This window comes from Colletotrichum gloeosporioides, assembly GCF_011800055.1.
Source record: "Colletotrichum gloeosporioides strain Lc1 chromosome Unknown consensus_66, whole genome shotgun sequence".
In the NCBI taxonomy this organism is placed as follows: Eukaryota; Fungi; Ascomycota; class Sordariomycetes; order Glomerellales; family Glomerellaceae; genus Colletotrichum; species Colletotrichum gloeosporioides.
Genome location: NW_025544711.1, coordinates 1052685 through 1072167, shown reverse-complemented (window position 1 = coordinate 1072167; position 19483 = coordinate 1052685). Strand labels below are relative to the sequence as shown.

The following is a 19483-nucleotide window of genomic DNA, read 5'->3' as shown; positions in this document are numbered from 1 at the left end:
GGCGTTTTGATATGAGCAAAGTTGCGAAGCGTACACGCCCATGATATCCGGCCCAACGATTTTAGACGGCAAGCACAGGCGCAAGGGATTCGAGCATAGGCGGGATAGGATCTCGAGGAAGACGGCGCGATCGTGTGGTCATCCATGAGTCCTCTCGCTCTCTCGCGGGAGTCGGCGTAGCACAATCTTTTTCCTCCCCCCCCCCTATACATCTTGGCAGCATACTACGGGGGTTTCTCATGTTATACTTGGTTTCGGCATTGAAAAACAAAAAAGAAGGGGTCGGCTCACAAAAAAGAGGGTGTCTTACATCTCGACATTATTTTCAATGGACATGGCGTCTGGCACACGGGGAGCATTTCGCTGAGGCTAAAGGCGTGGTTGATTGGAATACAGACAACGATGAATGATGAACGGCAGCGGCCTCTGCTCAACTTTGTCAACAAGCCAGGTTTCGCAGGGGCTGTCTCATTTCATAATGACAGTTATGTATCTTTCTTATTGCACATGGAATGATTGTATATAGGAAGGCTCAGGCGACATAGAATCCTCACAAGGCTTGAATGTAGTGCGTATAGAGGACTGGCGCAAACGAGATCCATACACAGACACGCGAGCGCGCACAGCGTGGCCGACATCTCGGTGCTGTCGACACTCTAGTACAGTGACAGACAGTTTGAGGACATGGCTGTCAGAAGGGCTCCGTGGTCACTAACCAGGCGGGATGCCAAAGAGATATGAGGGATGACGACTGCAGCGAGATGAGAGAGGGGCAGACGCCAGAACAACGAAATGAACCAAGCTACGTAGCTTCGATGAAGCCCCACCTGATCAGATAAAATGCCCTGCAACGGCGATTGAGTTATGCGGGATTGTACTTGCTGCTCAAGGGGTTTTAGACGAGGGTTTGCTGGCCTCGTGAATCTCGGTGAGTTGCGAGCAATCTGGCAGGCCCTGACCAGTGATGAATCGATCCAACCCGTGCAGCAGGGCAGTTTGGAGGACTTGAACAAGAATATCACATCTTGTGCCAAAGCTAGTACTCCGTACGGCCAGGTAGATGCTGCGCCGCATGCCCAGTGACAGGGAAGGCCAGACAAGGTGTGTATCCGTACGTGAGCTCTTGGTAGGTACTCGACAGGACGGAACTGCTGTCGAACGGCGATGTAACCTTAGGCATGAGGGCAGGGTTTGACAGTCAGAGAAGGCATGCAATTGAGTGCAGGCGGGTTACTGACTAGGGCTCACGAACCTAGGGCCCTCGTGGGGCTCTTTGGATGGTGGTGTCTGCACGTTCCTGCATATCATCGGCTTGTGTCGCCTCGCCATCGGCCTGTGTCACTCGCGGTCCTGTCACTGTCACTGTCGACTAAACCGAGTCCTGCAAGGTCGGATATGAGTCCGGGCTGGTCTCGGTAACCTGGACAGACGCAAGACCCTAAATACACGACACGTAACCGCACCTTACCCTAGGCATCTTGCCTTACTACCGACCCAGGTACACAAGACAGGCAGGCAAGTGAGTTGGGTGCTCCGTGCATGTGTATGTAGTACCTTATGTACTTGGTGGTATCCATCTGTATCCAGGTACGGCGGGCAGTGCCTCTTGCGGGAAGGGCACCTAGGCGCCAGGGTATGGCAGGGCAACCAGCGGCAATGCGCCATCCGTTGAGTTGTGGGCAGTGGAGTGTGGCAGTCTGTCCCCTCCCCCCCTCCCACTGGCAACGTTTCCTGCCACCCACCTCCGATGCGTCCGTGCACGATGGTCGCTGCTGCTCCGAGATCCGGAGATGTCTGGTCTTGTCGTGGGAGATACTGCTTGCGTAGCACTCTACGATCTTAAGCAAGAAGGGAAGAAGCATCGGAACAGGATGGCGGCCAAAAACACAAGCGGTGTGCTTGGTATTAGGTTTAATGTTTGTGCTGGCGCTGGTGCTGGGAATGATGGCAGAGGCAGGCTCCGTTGTCAACCTCGTGTTGACTGCCGCCTGCTAATCATTGCTGTTGTGACTCGGCTTCTGATTGTCGGGGCGATGATGTGATGGTGTTAGGTCGTGTGCGTGCGTGCGTGTGTGTGTGTGTGTGTGTGTGTGTGTGTGTGTGTGTGTGTGTGTGTGTGTGTGTGTGTGTGATCGAGTATTGTCAGTCCCGGCGCGGCTCTCGGCGCATCTCCCATGTTGAGGGATATGGTGGCCATGTTCAAAAGCCAACTGCAGCTGGAGTCTGGGGAGGGGGCTGTACAAATCTCTGCTCGAGGAGCTGATCTCCGTTACTCGGGTCGCATTTGACAAGGCCACTCTCTCCAACGGCGACAGGGCGACTGAATCGCGCCTACACGGCATCCGCACTGGAAATCGTCAGGCGCGCAAGACAACCAGCTCCCAGTCATGACTCCAAAGCGACAAGGACCACCGATCGATCCATTGATTTCAGTCGCTGCCGTCGCCTCTGAATATCCCTCCTCAGTGTTCTCGCCCCTGCAAACTGGATTACAAGGGCCACCTGAACAGCCGGCCGGATAAGACGGAATGAGAAATCAGGCCGCGGTATTCCTATAGTCGATAGCCGATGTAGCTGTATACGCATGAAGGCCGTCACCACATGTCGCACTGCGTCTGAGAAAGTGCGGTAAGACCGCGCAACTGGTACCAGCAGCTTCGCGCTTGGGAACCGAACCCCAGAGGCAGGCATATCTTACAAAAAGTTGCTACACTGCTTGGTAGTCCCAGAGACCACGTGAAGCATCCTTGTTGCTTGACTCCATGTGCCCTGCCATCTGAAATCCTCCGCGGCCACCCACTTACTTACCCGCCAACTTGTTGACCATGACGCCCAAGTTCACACGATACACTGAGGGCACGGGTAGGAAGTAGCTTCGCATGCTATCACGCAACTACACTGACGGTGACGGGACGACAACTACCAGACTACGAGGGCAAGCGCGTGTGCCCGCGACATCACTCGCTCGTGGCATTTTGATACTTTCTGTATTCAACTGGAGACGACGAGAAGAAACGCAAGGTTCAAGCTGGTAGTAAAGCACTGTCCATTACTTTTTATATTAATACAGATATTGATCCACCTAGGCGGTCAAGATTGTCGCCCCTTATCCTCCCGTCCTTCGCGGACAGATTGTCTGGGTTAACCCGCAGTGACAGGCCTCGGGCGCGGTGGCGCTGTCATCGGTGCCCACCTCTTTCGTTCGTTTTCGTCGCCAATCCTTCGCCTGGATCACTGAAACCAAGCTTCGATATACTCAGAAAGGTTGTTGCATTCCATCGGCACGGCACGACAAGCTTGCTCCTAAGCTGCCTGTTGTGCTGCGCGGGCGACATTAAGGTAGCCGGTGAGGAGTACAGGCCGGGGATCGAATCCCATATCCTCATAGTTTGGAGCCGTGCGATAAGCCGGAGGGTCCTCTGTCCTTTCCACAGCTGCCGAGGAAAGAGTGGCCAGATCAGCCAAATGTTGAAGCCCCTGGCTAGCAGCTGTTTCCATTGCCGATGGGACAGAAGCTGCAGTGGTACTTGCGGTTGTTGATGGCCGCAAGTGGTCGGCGATCTTGTCCCTGACGAGACCATCAAACACAGATGTCGGGAGAGATGAGTCTCGAAAGTCGCCCAGCAGACGAGTCGCCTCCTCCTTTGTCTTGTCCCCCTTTGCCAACTCAACCAGTATTAGTACTGCGAGTACTGTGAAGTGATGGTGAAGAGGTGTGACGAGCTGCGGCTGTCCAAGCAGGAGACTAATTGTTTCTTGGCAGGGCCACAGAGCGTCCGCTGACTTAGCGGATGGGTTGAGAAGATAGGCCAGCAGCCGGCAGTGCCAGTAGACAAGATGAACCACAGGATACGTGCCTGCCTCGATGTGAGGCGGCAAATCCTCACGGAAGTCCTCAACCCATGCGTCCATGAACGAACCAATCATTCGGTCTCCGAAAGATGGGTTCAATGGTTCTTGAAAGTTTGCAATCATCACCGAGGCACGGCCCAGAAACTTAGAGGCCCCTGCAAGATTGTCAGCGTCTTTAGTCAATATTCGAGCTTTGTTATGAGTGGACATACGGATCAAAAGAAGCGGCACTTCGCCCACAATTGCTTTCAGGCCAGGGACCACCACAACACTCTCGTCTCTAATCAGACAGGGAACTGCTGTTCCCACTGCGTGCCATCGATCAAGAAGGACAAGTGACCACCAAATTCTGACTCGGAGTTGGCTGTCCGTGTCCACTCCAAATTCAGCTTCGGATGGCTCCAACTTGGACTGGTACAATTTCAGAGCATTGGCACCTGCTACTGCTCTACCTAGGAGCGACTCCTTAGGCGCACCGATGGAACCCAGTTGCCGATTGTCCGCTTCAATGACCATGAGAAGCAGTGTTTGGAGGAAGACAATGTTAGCTGCAGGGCTGCGCGATGCCGAGTCGCCGGCCTCCCATTCAACAAGCAGGGTGTGGGCAAGCCGGACATCGCCTGGGTTTCCAGATTGGAAAGTCGGGTACGAGTGCATGGTACCGGAAAGAGCTTCGACAAACGCTTCGCGAAGAAGGCCAGGACACTGTGCCAGGTAATCCTGGATGAGAGCTCTGCTGCCTGGGAGGATTGGAAGATAAGGATGAATGATGTTGATATACCTAAGATTCGAGATCAGCAACGCAAGCCACAAATGCAAGGCCCTCAGGCGGTGACAGAGAACTCACCCATCAAATACGGCGTCATCTACGTCGCGCGGCTGATCAATGTCGGGCAAGTCGGCAACAGGACCGTCCATCGGAGCCACCGGCGGCCGCGGCTGCATGTCATTCTTAATGGGTAGAGGCTGGGGAGCCAGGCCATTGGTGGAAAAGGGAGAGGACTGGTATTTGTCGGACGGAGTTGCCATAGGTTGAAGAGGACGATGCTCAGCACCCCAGGCAGTCTGTCTCGTGGGTGCTGGAGTGGACAAGTCCGCACTGGAGATACTCGAGAAGGGCCGCTTCCGGCTAACATCTTCGCCAGGACCTGCAAATGTTAGTTACAGTGGCATTTGCTATCGAAACATCGCAAACTTACTTTGGATCTCCAGCTTGCCCTCAATACTGTTGATCCTGTCGGCTAACTCTTTGATATAGCTAATAAAATCCAGTCAGCGACATCTCAGAGGCTAATGCCAACTAGACTTACCCCTTGCTAGGACCGCGTTTCTGAGGGACACGGCTGAACAGGCAACGAATTCCAGACCGCTTGCAGTTTGAGCATGGGTTTTCTCCAGAGTCCGACTGGGCATCACACTTGACTTTCTTTCTCCTGCATTCGTCGCAAGCACGAGACACTTTGGATCGCTTCCTTGGGGGAGTGCTGTCTCCTAGAGCATAGGTCTGGGATAGGTGGTGGTGATCCATTGGAACAGGAACAGAAACATGCTGAGGAAGGGAGTCCGGTAAGGTTTCCTCGGGCACATAGGGTCGGGGAGGAGGCTGGTGCTGAGGCTGCTCAGGGTGTGGCATGATGCTCCGTAGATTGGGGTCTTCGACATCCATGCTAGGATCTGTGACGTGCATCATGGGCTCGGCGGCCAGATCCTGGCCGAGCTGAGCAGCCAGCTGCAGCTCTTCGACGCTGGCGGAGTGAGGCGGCTGCTGCTGGGGCGTGGGCGGGGGAGGAGGTTCCTGTTGAGAATCGTCTCTGGAAGCTGAGTGATAGTATGGGCCAGCATCCTGAGCATCGACCGTGGGTGATGGATAGCTCTGCATTCTCTCATCCGGCATGCGACCGTCAGTCATCCCATCATCTGGCATACGATCATCTTGCATTCGATCCTCTGGCATGCGCTCTTCCGACACGTGGTCCTCTGGAATCCTTCCCTCTGTGGCAAGTCCCTCATCCTGGAGGGTTTGTGTGTGGATTCTCTCCTCCTCTGTCTCGCCTTCCCGAATTGAGCTCATTGCAACTGTGTTATTCGATTGTAGCGCTTGATCTGTGGTTGATGGGGCTTCCGCGGAGAGCGGCGCTGACAAACGTTATAGGGCGCCCGTGGGTATCGCGTGTATAATGCGACAACGGACGCAGGCGCGCAGGGTCCAGATCAAAAATCGAAAGACTCGTGTATCAAAAGCCAACTCGGGTTTGCGCATCCACAAACGCGTCGGCAGTCCGTTGCGGGACAACGCGTCGAGTCCCGGAGGGCAGGGCGACTTCAATTGATGTTCTCTGCAGAAATTTACATGCTTTAGCACAGGTTTTTTCCGAGGTGCGCTCGGCACTCTTCCTCTGTCTGCGCTTGTCTTTTCTTTTCTTTCTGTCTTTCTGTCCCGCGACAGCTACACGTCCAGGTCCAGCTCCGGCTTGAAGCTCGATCAAGTCACGAAGGTGAACGTTTGGACGTGTTTTTGTTGACGCGGTAGAAACATTGCGACAAAAATGGGCATCTCTGCAGCATCCGTCTCCAGGCGTGCAATGCAGACGGAACAACAGCTTGGCGGCAATGCGCGTGGGGGTTGGCAAGTAATTGGGCTGACTGACCTCTGCTCTCTTCCAGAAAATAAATAATCCGACGCGGACTTCGTGATGGATCTGCTTAGAGGGCGATCTGGTGGACGGAAGAGGAAGAACCAGGCCGCCGATAGAGGTTGGAAAGGCGTTGATTGATCCGGGGACACGCTGGAGTTTTTGACCTTGGGACCATGGGGACCTCAGTCGGCTCAGGTTTCGGGAGAACTCCACGTGGGGCGCCACCAGCGTCAGGGCTCCCTACCTTGCTCTCCTCAGCTGTTGTACACAACGGCACGGGCTGGGAGAAATTTTTTCGGAGACCGGGCGCCTAGAAGTTAGAACTCACAGCTCCTTCGATTATGTCAGCCATCAGGGAGGAGCTTGAGCTCGAGCTCGGGCCACATTAGCTGGCTCAGCGGCGTATCTTCGTGCCTGGGGATGGTCTGACTTATTAGCCTTGAGCGAAATCGAGGGCTTCGGGACATACAATTTGCCTAGATGCCGGCATGACGGTGATGCAGCCCAAGAACTGGCCGACAGGGCTAGTCTATCTCACGGCGCCAGTTCACTCCCGTTCACTTAGCGGACCGCAGCGACAGACGATAACACAAAAGACAGCAGAGCTTCCTGAAGTTCAGGTGCAAGACACGGCATTACCGAGTCCTTTGGTCAAAATCACTCCCATTTTTGAGAGTGCCCACCCGGCGAGAGGCCAATGCGGTCTTTTTGCCGCCCGGCATCTTAAACCAGGCGCTTTCATCATTCCTTACCTCGGAACGGTCCATCCAGACTCGCCATCCAAGTCCGACTACGATCTATGGCTAGACAGGGACGCCGAGATTGCCGTCGACGCCAGCAAGGGCGGCAATGAGGCCAGATTCATAAACGATTACCGAGGCATTGCCCAACGACCAAATGCCGAGTTTCGTGAGGTTTGGTGTCACAGGTTCAAGCAAAAATGTATGGCTGTGTTTGTACTGTCCGAAGGGAAGAGTGGCCGAGGGAAAGGCGGTATTGGTAAGGGCGATGAGGTTCTTGTGAGCTACGGAAAAGGCTTCTGGGGTCATCGGAAGGAAGAGTGACAAAACTGTGGCTACGTTGACAGTTAGGAACAACGGCAACTTATAGCCGCATGCTGATTGAATGTTCTAATACAAATTATGCTCTGGTATAGAAGTTCCAGAGTGTGGCTACTTTGACAACACAAAAACACGTTAATGCCCGTGAAACTTCTCGTGGGGCAATCGAAATACCATGCCGCTCGCCATACCCAGTGAACCATGTCTCAAACCCCATCCACAATGCATCATCTACCCCCCGCCATTAAGCCTTGGTAGTAGGAAAGGCTCATGTTAAGCGCATGCTTGAGATGGGCGTCTTCAGTGAGGGGAAGGCTCAATACTCGAGTGACATCATCCTGCGACGTGTTAGCCTGGCCATTGATACAAGGCCGATGTTAGAGAGACTTCTTACCTGATCATGTCTTGGTACTTCCGCCATCACCTTAACCACGAGTGAACCCATCTCAGAGATTGCTGCCAGACTGGTTATATTTCCACTCTCAGCACTCTCTCGCAAAGCTGGCAGGCCGGACAGAAGCCTATCGAGCACTTGCATGGAAATTTGCTGCCGTTGCTTCCGGCGGCCCACAAGCTCCAAAAAGGCCTTGTAGACCTCACCTCCGAGGGTCCAACTAGGAATGACATGATCGTGGCCTTCGAAACGGGAGAGAGTAACCGCCAGCTCGTCGTAATCGCGGCTGACAACCGCCGATGGCGCAACCTGGTGAACGAGCACATTGTGTGCCTCTAGGTACGAACCGGCTCGGAGTAGACAATGTACCTCAGCTGCCGCGTCCTTCTTGACAGCTCTCATATACAGGGCTTGAGCTTCCCAGATCCAAGGAGGCGGTATCTTGAGTGTCTGCGTAAGAGTTGTGAAATTGCTCCCCGTCTCGGATCCCAGTAGGGCCGCATGCCGACAAAGATTCTCCTGCACAGCCTTCGCTCGCATGTCTGGGTTGCCGAGATGCAGCAAGACAAACGTGGCTTCCAGCCAGCTTCCTTCGCTGACGAGCTGGTCGGCAAAAGCGATGGTCGAAGCATCGGCCTTCTCAGACGTGTTTTGGCCGTAGGATACCTTATGTGTGGATAGCAGGGCGCGACTGAGCTGCCAAGACAGCCGAATGTCTAGAGGCGACAGCTGACTATTCTCCGGTCGCAGTACAGCCTCCAAGTCAGTCTCGGCATCTGAATACAGCTTAAGAAGACCCCATAGGAGGTCCTCGCGAGCTTCTGAATGTTGATCGTTCCAGAGTGCCGGTATACCTTGTTCGAGGTACCATGTCTGAGGACGCTGTTCTCTGTCTTGAGCTATGTCTTCCTGAAACAGACGAACGGCTGCCGAAAGGTGATCATTGGGTGAAATAGAATACCAAAGCCTGAGCCCAAAGGCCTGCTTCCAATCTAGGCCAAAACGTTGTGAGATGATGAACGACTCAACGCGGTCTTCGAGAGGTACTGCTTTCTTTCCCTCGCACACGCCTGAATTGCCGCTCAGCAATTCATAAATGGCGCGTAGGGGGTCGGCAAACTCGGAAAGAAAGTTGGCGTCTTGCCACTCGTTAATTTGTTCGCGGATGTCCTTCTTAGACTGATCATTGCTGCCAATCAGCGAGACCAAGGTTGCGAGGCGAAAGTTGTTACCATCCAAAAGGTACTTGCACGCGTCTTGGATGCGGTGCCCTGACAAAGCTGCAATGGCCTTCTCTTCGCTAGACCTCGCAAGCGCTACCGATCGAGATGATGCAGAATCAACAAGCGCCGCCCAAAACTTGGACAAACGACTCTTTCGAGATTCGTTCCCCAGGTCTTCATCGGCAGAGGCGGCGGGTCCGTCGAAAAGAATACTGGCAAGCTCCCAGACCAGCCTTTCATGTGCGTTGGCAGGGCTGGTGGTGTCTTGGTCGTGGAAAAGAGACATGAGGGTGTCGACGTGTAGAGTCGTTACAGGTATGCCCCCAGTGAGCTCTACTTGCGTCATCTTCACCTGATTTTTGAGAGCCTTTGCAGAAGCCTTGGACCAGTTAGCTCCATGAACCATGTCATTATCTCGTTCCCCGTTGACTTGCCTCATTGGAAAATTTGGCCGCCTCAATAAATCGTCCTCGCGCTTGAACAACGTTTTTCGTCAACATGAGATCATCCGTCTTGGAGCGCCTGGACGCTGCACCAAAAGGCTCGCGAGTCGTTGCAAAGATCAGAGTTCCATCTGGTCCCCAGCTTGGTTTCATGGCGTTGTGGAAGGCGCGATCGGCTTCACTCATATTGGACTGGTCAGCAAAGGACTTGGTCTGTCGTTCATAGGGCCACTAGACGAAAATTTGCCTCAGTAAGATCTCAAAATTAATTACACAAAGCCGCGTGGTATTCTGAACCGAACGGCGAACAGCGAATGAGAGGGGGGTCCCTAGACCATGAAGTATTCACCAACCTGAGCAAATCCTCTCGAGGGCGCGGCGGTGGGAGCCTTGGCCTTCTCAAACAGCGAGTTCATTAAATCGATGCTCGTCGCAAAACCGCGTCCGTCTGACACAACACGCCCCTTTTGACCTATCTCTGTTTCTGCCGCATGCGATCGCGATGCTATCTCATTCACACTTCGCAAAAACGTTCGGTCTCTCTTCTGAGGACTAACGGATCTTTGCAGCATGTTCATCCATTCGTCTCCTCCAGCAACTTGCAGCTTGATAGGAGTGGCTGAACCCTTCAGCGCTCGCATTCTGGCTCGCAGAATGCCTCCAGGAGTTTCGCTGGCTGGGGCAACCATGTCACCATCTGGCGAGTCAATTGTCTGCTCCGTGGCAAGATGGCGTCTGAAGTGAGTTCCGGCCGTATCCTCATCATCAGACATACCATATACGACATCATGCTCGTCAACCGATTCATCTTCCGTTGAGAGAACCAGAGCGTTCGACGTCGAACCCGCGAAGCTATCTTCTAAAAAAGACTGGGGTTGGAACGGACGTCTGAGATCATCATGCTCTTCTCCCCTGTACTCTTCATCCCTCTCTTCAAAAGCACCAGGGAGAGCGCGTCGTTTATTTCTGCGAAAGTCGAATGTGTCATCCTCCCCAGGGCTTGGCTCGGAGTCACGAGAAGGTAGCTGGTGAAGGGACCCGTGCCTTTGGTTGCCGCGAACCAAGACATCATCCGACTGTTCAGGTTCTTCTTCGTCCTCGTCGTAGTCCAGACCATAAGTAGTGAAGTGCTCGACCGAGAATTTCCAAACGCCAGTATCGGGGTTGTACTCTTCGAAGGTGGTGTTCTCTATGCGCTTGAGACGTTCGACGTGCTTGGCAACTCGCCTGACATCATGGCCAGGGCGCTTCTCTCTACCGCGCGGCCAGGACTGCTCCAAGGAGATCAGAGCAGGCACATTCAAGCCCTTGCCAACAGGAGGCTTCTTGGCGGCGATAGGATATACGGTCGCAGAGCGGGTTTCGAGGATGACAATCCCTCCGAATATTTCATCGAGGTCAATGTTGGTTAAATCAACCTCGGGTTTGAACTTGACAGATCCAACGTTGTCTCTTCCCACGGTGAAGCTTTCAACTCTCTGGCGCTGCATTCTGGTCATGCCAGCGATAGTCTCCTTGGTAGGACTCATCCAGTATGAGCCAGGGGCCTTATCGAGACCATCGTTTGCCACTGCCGGTATTTGAGACGAAACGTCCTCTTCATGAACGATGGCGAGTTCTTTGCCCTTGACCTGTTCTGAGTCTCCGGTAGGGGGCTTTGATCCGTTGACACTGTTGCTAGCAGGAGTCAAGTCTTGAGGAGGAACACCCCTGGGCGTCGAGGCGTTGATGGGTTCAACGTCGTCAGCCTCCGGGGCCTCCACGGTGCTGGTGTCAAAGCTTACGCGCTTCGACAATTTCCGAGAGCCATTGAGTTGATCAGCAGACGGCTTGTCCTTGGTCGGCGTAGAGAATAGGTCGCTGCGCATGTCTTTGTTGATTATCAGCTTCTTGACGCTGCCATTGCTCCCGTAGTAGCGCGGTCCAGAGCTAGCCGAGAAAGCGCCAGGTGCGAGGATGCTATCTTCAGCATTGAAGCTTCTCCTCAGGTTGCTAGTCGACACGCTCTTGCTTAAGCTTCGATTTAGGCTCGAAGACCCCAACAGGCTGCGGCTGGCTCCTCCCGGAGTGCTAGCGGCGCTGGATGGGCTACCGCCAGGGGTACCGTATGTGCTGTATGAGAATCCGAACCCACGCTTCTGAGGGGTGACAAAGCGGGCAGCGGAGGCAGGGTTGAGCTTGTACATCGGAAGGATGGAGCTGCGTCTCGGCTTTGACTTGCTAGACAGGGGCGTGGCCAACGGTCCTGGGTTAGGCGTCTCAGCACCTGAGAGGTTGGAGAACAAGGACGGAGACCCGAAGGCCGAAACATCAGTGATGTTGGCTGTCAGCGACTGAGGGCCTGAGTTGATTCCTTGAGTATTGCCCATGATGGAGCCACCGAGAATAGAGCCTTGGTGCTGTTGCTGTGCGTTATTGCCGCCAAACGAAGAGCCTTGCTGTTGGGTGTTCTGTCCACCAAACAAGCTGTTGCCGGCGGGCTGTGAAGTACCAAATAGGCCAGGCTTTGCCTGGTTCTGACCGGCGGCACCGAACAGAGAAGATTGGCCTGCCTGTTGCGCCTGGGGATTCGTGCCCATACCGCCAAACAGACCTCCGCTAGCGTTCGTGCCTTGACTTGCCGCATTGGATCCAAACAGACCACCGGTAGCAGCGGGCTTGGATCCAAAGAGACCGCCACTTGAGTTGTTCGTGCCTGCTCCGCCAAAGGAGTTGTTAGGGGCACCTCCAGCGCCAAAGAGTCCGCCTGTAGTCGATGTACCACCTCCTCCGAAAAGACCACCGCCGCCCGTGGCCGGCTTTTGCTGGTTGCCGAATAGAGACGAGCCCGCTTGCTGCTGATTCTGCGCGCCAAATCCACCTCCGCCAAAGACTGATCCAGTTCCTTGCTGCTGACTTTGGGCTTGGTTGTTGCCAAAAAGTCCAGTTCCGTTGGACTGGCCAGCGTTGCCGAACAACCCGCCGCCAGTGCCCGCATTATTGGTGGTGTTGTTCGAACCAAACGCGCTGTTCGTGTTACTCGCTCCGAATCCACCGGTCGTGGCCCCGGTATTGCCGAAACTAAAGCCGGCAGGTTTGGCTTGATTCGCAGCGGTATTGTTCGATCCAAAGAGTCCTCCGGTGGCATTATTGTTAGTGGACCCGAATCCACTGGACGTGTTTGTGGTGCCGAATCCACCCCCCGAACTTGTGCCAAACAGCCCGCCGGACTGAGCAGGCTGGGATGTTGTCGTGCTGCCTCCTCCGAACAGGCCTCCGGTAGCTGGCTTGGGCTGATTGCCGAACAGACCGCCTCCGGATCCGAACCCCCCAGCGGAACCACCGCCAAAACCGGTGGTCGTGGCTGTCGTCGCATTCGTGTTGTTGTTGGCACCGCCGAACAAGCCACCTCCGGTCGAAGCACCTGATCCAAAACCTGCAGACTGCTGGTTTGTCGCACCAAAGCCGGTGCTGCCAAAGTTGGAAACACCAAAGGCGCCTGCTCCGCTAGCATTCCCATGACGGCGTCCCTGTGCGTAGTCAGCCAGTCTCAGCTCTTCCGCAGACCACTTCTTGTACGGTTCTTGGAAGAGAATGTTTTGGAACGCGTTTGACTGATTTCCAGCTCCGGCAGTTTCCTTTTCCTGGTGCGCTTGGAACGGTGTGATGGCCGTGCCAGGAGGGTCGCCAACATTTGAACCGATGCCTGGGTTTAGGGACGCGCCAAAGCCTCCAGTGGTGGCGGCGTTGTTACCGAAGCCGGTGCCAGAGTTCCCGCCGAACAAGGACGTGGTGCCGGTGGCAGTGGTAGTGTTGTTCGTCGTGGAGCCAAAGGCAGGCTTGCTGGCGCCGAACAGATTTCCGCCAGATCCTCCAAAGGGAGACGACGTACTTGCAGTTGCATTCCCGCCAAAGCCTCCAAACCCAGAAGAAGGGGTAGTATTGTTGGTATTATTATTGTTGTTGGAGCCGAAAAGGCCGCCTCCAGTAGACGTAGAAGCTCCGAAAGCAGGTTTTGAGGCCCCGAAGGTTGTGTTGGTGTTAGAACCGAAACCACCTAGGGTGATGAATAATTAGTATACTGCTCAATGTAGATGAAAGGAGCATGTCGGACGTAAAACTCACTTGAAGAGGTGCCACCACCGCCAAAGGCACCAGTAGTGTTGCCAAAAAGGCCACCACTCGTGTTGGTATTGTTGGTAGACCCAAAGGCGCTGTTCGTAGCAGTACCAGATCCAAAGCCTAGTGGAGATGGTTGATTAGTCTGAATGAAGCTTCGCGACAGAATCGCTGGCGGTTGCGACGACGCAAGTTTTGCCTTACCTGTGCTGGTGCTGGTCGCGTTGTTGGCTCCGAAGCCGCCAAAGCCAGTTGACTGTTGGTTGTTGCTCTGGCCAAAGCCACCAAAGCTGCCGCTGCCAAAGCCAGACATGATGGATGCAGGCTAGCAGCGACTGTTGGTGCTGAGATTGAGGATGACGAGAATGAGTGCGAGAACGCGCACGAGGGATCTGAGTCGCGGACGCAGGTGAAGTCGCCTACAATCAATTATGGGCGGTCATGCAGTGCGGTCGGGTCGGAAGCGGCCGTCGGTGTTGATGACCGGTGGGCGCGTCAGGCGGATAGGTTGGCGACGTGGCGTGGGAAGCTGTGGTGTTGTATACAGCTGGTCGCCGAGATTTTTCTCCCTTTGAGTGTCGCGCAAAGGTACGGAACAGAAAGAGGTACGTGGAGAAAAAATGGCTGGGGTGGGTAGAAGGGTGCTGCAGCGCGTCGCTTGCAGTAAGGTACAGAAGGACTGTATCAAACCAAAGGGACCGGGGTGGGGCGGCAACCAATCAAACCGGGCAGGGTAAACAAGAGCTGAGCCGCGATGAAGATGGATAATCACCCAAGCAGCAGCAGAACTACTCTCGATGTTACAGATGAACAGTAAGTAAGAAGAGAGCGGTCGAATATGCAGATTGTTGTCCGTAATGAGTGAGGTGCAAGCAGAGGGACTGCTACTTTTTAAGTACGCTTACGCTAATGAACTTGGGCGGAATGCTGTCGCCTTCACTGGGCGTTCCGAGTCCTAGGGTGTTGGCTTAGTAATTTTCGACTACTCAGGTGGAGACCTAGAGCATCTACCTGGCGCAGGTAGTTACTCGACATTGCTGCCTGAGGACAGCAATGTCCTGTGATTGGGCCAAACAAAAGAGCTTGCCGGCTGAGCCAATAGCAAAGCTGACAGCGAGGTTCAGGCAGGAGCAGGAGCGATCATGTGCAGCTTCATCCTGCCTTAACTACCAAATTCCTTACCTAGGTATATTTACAATTACATATTACCAGCGATCACAGGCCATGCGAGCGTGGCATCCAATAGCTCTACGACCGTTACCATAAATCTCCACAGTCTGCATGCATGGTATCTGCCCTGACTCTGCGATTTACTCGCAGCGATAACCATTACAGACCGTCCTTTCTCCCTAGTGGAAACCCTTCACTATGCGCACAAGGTATCGCAAAACACGATGACGAGCAGCTGATGACCACAAAAAGATTACCAACCGCAGGTCCAGATAGCAGAGAGGGGCAGACAGCCCAGCAATAACAAGGTGATAAACAGAATTGATTTTTCAGATTTTGGCCTCTGAGCAGGAATGGACCACACGCCAATGAAAGGAAGAAAGTTTATCCCACGCCAAACCTCTAAGAAGAAGAACGTGTGTAAGATACGATACGATACGAATGATAAGCTGGTTTTCCTCATCGCGCTACCTGCAGCCTGTTCTGATAACGCCAATGACACGTAGGCAGCAGTTGCCAGCCGCACATCTTCCTGGCGCACTCCGTACAATCGACCCGAAAGCAGAAAAGAAGAGAAAGAAAAGAAGTGACTAAAATTGTATGAGGTCTTGCGCCTGGGTGTTCTGCTGTTGCGGCCGAGTCGCTGCGAAAGGATTATTGCTACCATTGATTCCCGCCGGCCCTGTCGCGGCAGGCATCTGAGCGCCATATGATATATTGGGCATACCGGTAAACTGGGATCGGAGGAACGGATTGCTTCCCGTCGCTTCCGCTGTCAGGCGATTAGCACCTGCTCCAGCACTATTGACAAATGTCCCAGGCGCTGTGTGTTGTGCTGGGATACGCGTCTGACCCGTGTTGCCGAATGTATCCATGCCATCACCACCAGCAAGCAGTGCATTCAACTTCGCCTCATGCTCCGTCAACTCCTTCTGCGGAGCGCCAAAGGCAGCAGATCCCTGGTTCGGCTGATTGAAACTGGGCTGTGGTTGGTTGAACGTCGAGAGTGTCTTTTGTTCCGGAAGACTGCCAAGAGATGGCATCGCGGGCATGGGAGGCTGACTTTGAGGCTGCGGGCGACCAAACGATGAAGCAAATGGATTGTTCGATCCTGTTTGCATAGGCTTCATGGGGTTCCCCGCCTTCATGGTGCCTGTCGACCAAGGGTTGTTGCTTCCTGGTTGTGCAACGGGCTCTGGAGGAGCAGGGCTTTGAACTTGTGATTGGGCATACGGATTGTAGCCTGTCGGCTGAGGCTGGAATCCCTGCATACTCTGTTGTTGCCCGTAAGGGTCCATATTCATGCCCTGTTGTGGCATTCCGAAGCCGCCGCCGTAACCGTTCTGGAATCCAGTCGCTTGCGGTTGCTGATAGCCCGTATAGGCATTCGGCATGAAGCCTGTGGGCTGCGGCTGCAACTGACTTTGATCGATGGGGTTGGCAAAGAAATCAACAGCGCTGCCCTGCTGATAACCTTGGTTGAACCCAGTGTACTGTGGCTGCGTCGATTGCGTCGGGGTGTCGTCGAATAGCAAAGACGCGTTGCTGTCCTCCATCTCTCGCCGACGTCGCTCGTCCTCTTCTTTGCTAAGCTTGATAGCCTTGGCAAGGTCATCGTCTTCGGCTTCGTTCGCAGCGCGGCTCGCGCGTTTTCTACGATCCTCCTCCTCCTGGTGCTTACTGGCCTCAATGGCGAGCCTGTACTCCGTGTCGTCCTCATTGCTTTGACGGCGACGAGGCCGCGGCTGCGTGGGTCCCATCTGCTGAGGTGCGAACTCCTCAAGGCCGGTGACGCGAGATTTCCATGACTTGCGGTCACTTCTCTCAGCCCGTAGCCGTTCTTCGTCCAGGATGAGCGCGGTCAGTTCCTTTGCAGCAACGCGGACTAGTCCGCCCAGTTAGTCAACGGGCAAACGATAGAATCTGCTCGACAGAAGAACCATACCGTTTTGGCCAACATCTCTGCCGTCTTCATCAATGTACTGGAACTCGCGCAGTGTCTTAATAATGTAGATGCTCTGTCTCGCCCATGTAACGACAAGCTCAGACCCTTCATGCAGGCAATAGTCAAGCACCTTCAGGGCTTTCAAAACGTGTCGCCAATTCTTGCCCTTATCGTTGAGACGTTTGTCTAGCATATCCATGATCTCGTAAAATTCGGTCGATCTGTAAATAACCATTAATGCGACGTCTGATTCATGGGCAGGGAGATAACCCACGTGTTGTATGTCAGCTGTGCGATTTCGCTCATCTGAGTGCCCGTCGGACCCCATGGATCATTACTGGTGGCTAGGCAGGGAATGATAATTAGCCACTGGCCATAAGTGTAATCAAATGGAGTAACGCGGTGTAGAACGCACCTTCTCGGACTTTGACTTGGACACTTGAGTAGCCCTTGGTAACATTTTTGACACTGCGGATGACTTTGGACATTTTGACGGCTGATTTCTATCGTAATTTGATGGCGGGCAATGGCCAACTAAGCTCGCTTCGTAAACAAGGCAACAGACTGTTGGGCGATATCGGTGCCGTCGGTAGGGTGTTCCGGTGAACTGTCGGGAGCGTCGGGAGGCCGATGAGAAAGAAGAAGTCGGCAAGATGGCCTTCCGACAGGTTCTAGAGTGCGCAAGTAACCAAGCGCAGTTGGGCGAGAAAGCGCTTGGGCCCAACGCAGGCGAGTCGTCGGCGGACAGACAAGGTCACCTGTATTCGCCGGTGATGTTTGAGTGCTGAAGGCAGCAAGATCGACGCGGTCAGCGACAAATGCAATATTACAACGTAGCTGAAGGCGGAGAGAGGCTGCGGTCGGCAGGTCGTCGACAATGGAGATTGTGGTTGACGAAATACCTTTTGGACCGGTCCCACGAGTAGTCGAAATGACCGTTGATGGGGCGCTCGGCGTCGCAAGCGGGCCTGGTTGCAGAGGCCAAGGCAGTCGTGTCACTGGACGCCGGTGGAAAATTGAGCACCCTGCTTATTCAATCACTTGTAACCCGGAAGGAGGTGAACGAGTGAATGATTGAATGGGTTGAGACGCTCAGTCGTGGGAGGGTAGAGGGGGCGGGAAAGAGGCAAGTGGAAGAAGAATGGCGGCAGAAGGGCCAAAGGCGATGCCGAATGACACGACAAGACAGCTTGACAGGGCAAAGCTTCCTCTCAATCCTGTATAGCACGCAATTCGCGATACGGCAACAATGGTCCGACTTGCCTGTTTTGCTGGGAGTGCCGATGGCCAAAAATCGGGCACAGGCACGATGTTTGGGTATAAGGTGTCGGTAAGGTTGGTGGTGGTAAGGTGATTAGAGATAAGTTGGATAGATGACAGGTCAGGCCAAAAGTCAAGTTTGGTTTGCGAATGGAGAGTGTCACGCCTCTGGCAGTGCCGCAGTATGTGCGGCGAAGGGTGCTGCGTAATGCGACTTGGCGAGCGGAGACACGACTTACGCACCAGAGCACCTGTGCTCGCTGCGCCTGTGCCTGCACTCGGCCTGTACCTGCACCTACCTACCTTACCTCACACCTCACCAGTACCTTAGGTTCTTTGCCCACAGCAACCTGTGGGAATGGGCTCTTGGAATCAATCAAACGGCACTGCCCGCCCCCAAGAGCTGGCGCCTAAACGCACAAGCATCCCGACAACCATCACCGTCTCGCCCAGAGATGCCTTGATTAACCTTTGGGGTCTTGAGTAATAAACCCGTATGACGAGGCGAACATCCTGACTGTTGCTTTAGCATCGGATAGGTGCCCAAGGTATGCTGGCTCTGAGAGGCGCCCGGGCACCTTTGGCTGATGAGGTCACTGCTACCTACGATACGGTCCTCACCTACCTTAGGTACCTACGGTAGGTAAAGTACGTTACCTTAGGTAGGTAGGGGCCTTCGCTACATTGTGGAAGGTACTTAGTCCACTGAGCTATGTATTCAGCGCAAGGCACCTCAGGAGGTAAGGTACCTAGAGTAGGTGCCTTGTATGTGGATACGATGGTTACCAGGGCTGAGTGCCTCAGGCACCTCACGACCCGTGCTGGGCCAGACCAGTGAGTGAGTACGAGTGCGCCTGGCACTCTCCCCGGTTGTAGATCGGAACGTGCCTTAGGTACTTTTGTTTTGTGAAGCAGGGTTGGTTACCTAGGTAGGTAGGGGCCGTTTTGGAAGCTGACCCGCCAACATTTCGTTCCGTTGCCGTTTTCCTTACCTTGCCTACCCACCGAGGCACGGCAATTGCGCAGTGCTTTGCGTTTTCTGTGCTTCTGCGACGCGTCAACCACCTGAGGGAGGTACCTGACCTGGCCGTTAGGTACCTAACTGACTGAGATGGACCCCAACCACCAAACCCTGCCTAACCTGGCGCATTTTCCCATCGCCTACTTGGAGTCGCCGCATTCTCAAACACTCTTCTCAAACGTCCAAGCAAGCAGATAACCAACCCATGTATTATTGCCTTCCTTTGATCTCACGTAGCAGCACTAAGCCAGCGACTGCCTGCTTCCGGTCACCTGCTGAACAAGCACGGCTTTTGAAGTTTGAAATTACTATATGTTCTACCACATAGTGTGTCGACCGAACGCCTAGGAAATGATGATTAGGGGTATCAGCTGTGGCAT

General features: G+C 54.1%; 4 protein-coding genes across 4 annotated transcripts; 1 reads left to right on the top strand and 3 right to left on the bottom strand.

Moving 5' to 3' along the window:
• Positions 1 to 3303: 3303 nt before the first annotated feature.
• On the bottom strand, positions 3304 to 5923 carry GCG54_00014915 (Glucose transport transcription regulator RGT1; the record flags this gene model as incomplete). The annotated part of the gene is made up of 5 exons (XM_045414736.1): positions 3304 to 4007; positions 4065 to 4633; positions 4700 to 5000; positions 5052 to 5110; positions 5163 to 5923. 5 exons carry the CDS (start codon positions 5921 to 5923, stop codon positions 3304 to 3306), a joined length of 2394 nt encoding a protein of 797 aa, XP_045260858.1.
• Positions 5924 to 6976: 1053 nt separating this feature from the next.
• On the top strand, positions 6977 to 7552 carry GCG54_00014914 (uncharacterized protein; the record flags this gene model as incomplete). The annotated part of the gene is made up of 1 exon (XM_045414735.1): positions 6977 to 7552. The coding sequence occupies one exon, from the start codon at positions 6977 to 6979 to the stop codon at positions 7550 to 7552; it is 576 nt and encodes a 191-aa protein (XP_045260857.1).
• On the bottom strand, positions 7292 to 14020 carry GCG54_00014913 (Nucleoporin; the record flags this gene model as incomplete). The annotated part of the gene is made up of 5 exons (XM_045414734.1): positions 7292 to 7563; positions 8039 to 9545; positions 10671 to 13645; positions 13714 to 13830; positions 13912 to 14020. The coding sequence occupies 5 exons, from the start codon at positions 14018 to 14020 to the stop codon at positions 7292 to 7294; spliced, it is 4980 nt and encodes a 1659-aa protein (XP_045260856.1).
• Positions 14021 to 15467: 1447 nt separating this feature from the next.
• Positions 15468 to 17310, bottom strand: GCG54_00014912 (Epsin-2; the record flags this gene model as incomplete). The annotated part of the gene is made up of 4 exons (XM_045414733.1): positions 15468 to 16762; positions 16823 to 17043; positions 17097 to 17166; positions 17238 to 17310. 4 exons carry the CDS (start codon positions 17308 to 17310, stop codon positions 15468 to 15470), a joined length of 1659 nt encoding a protein of 552 aa, XP_045260855.1.
• Positions 17311 to 19483: the final 2173 nt, after the last annotated feature.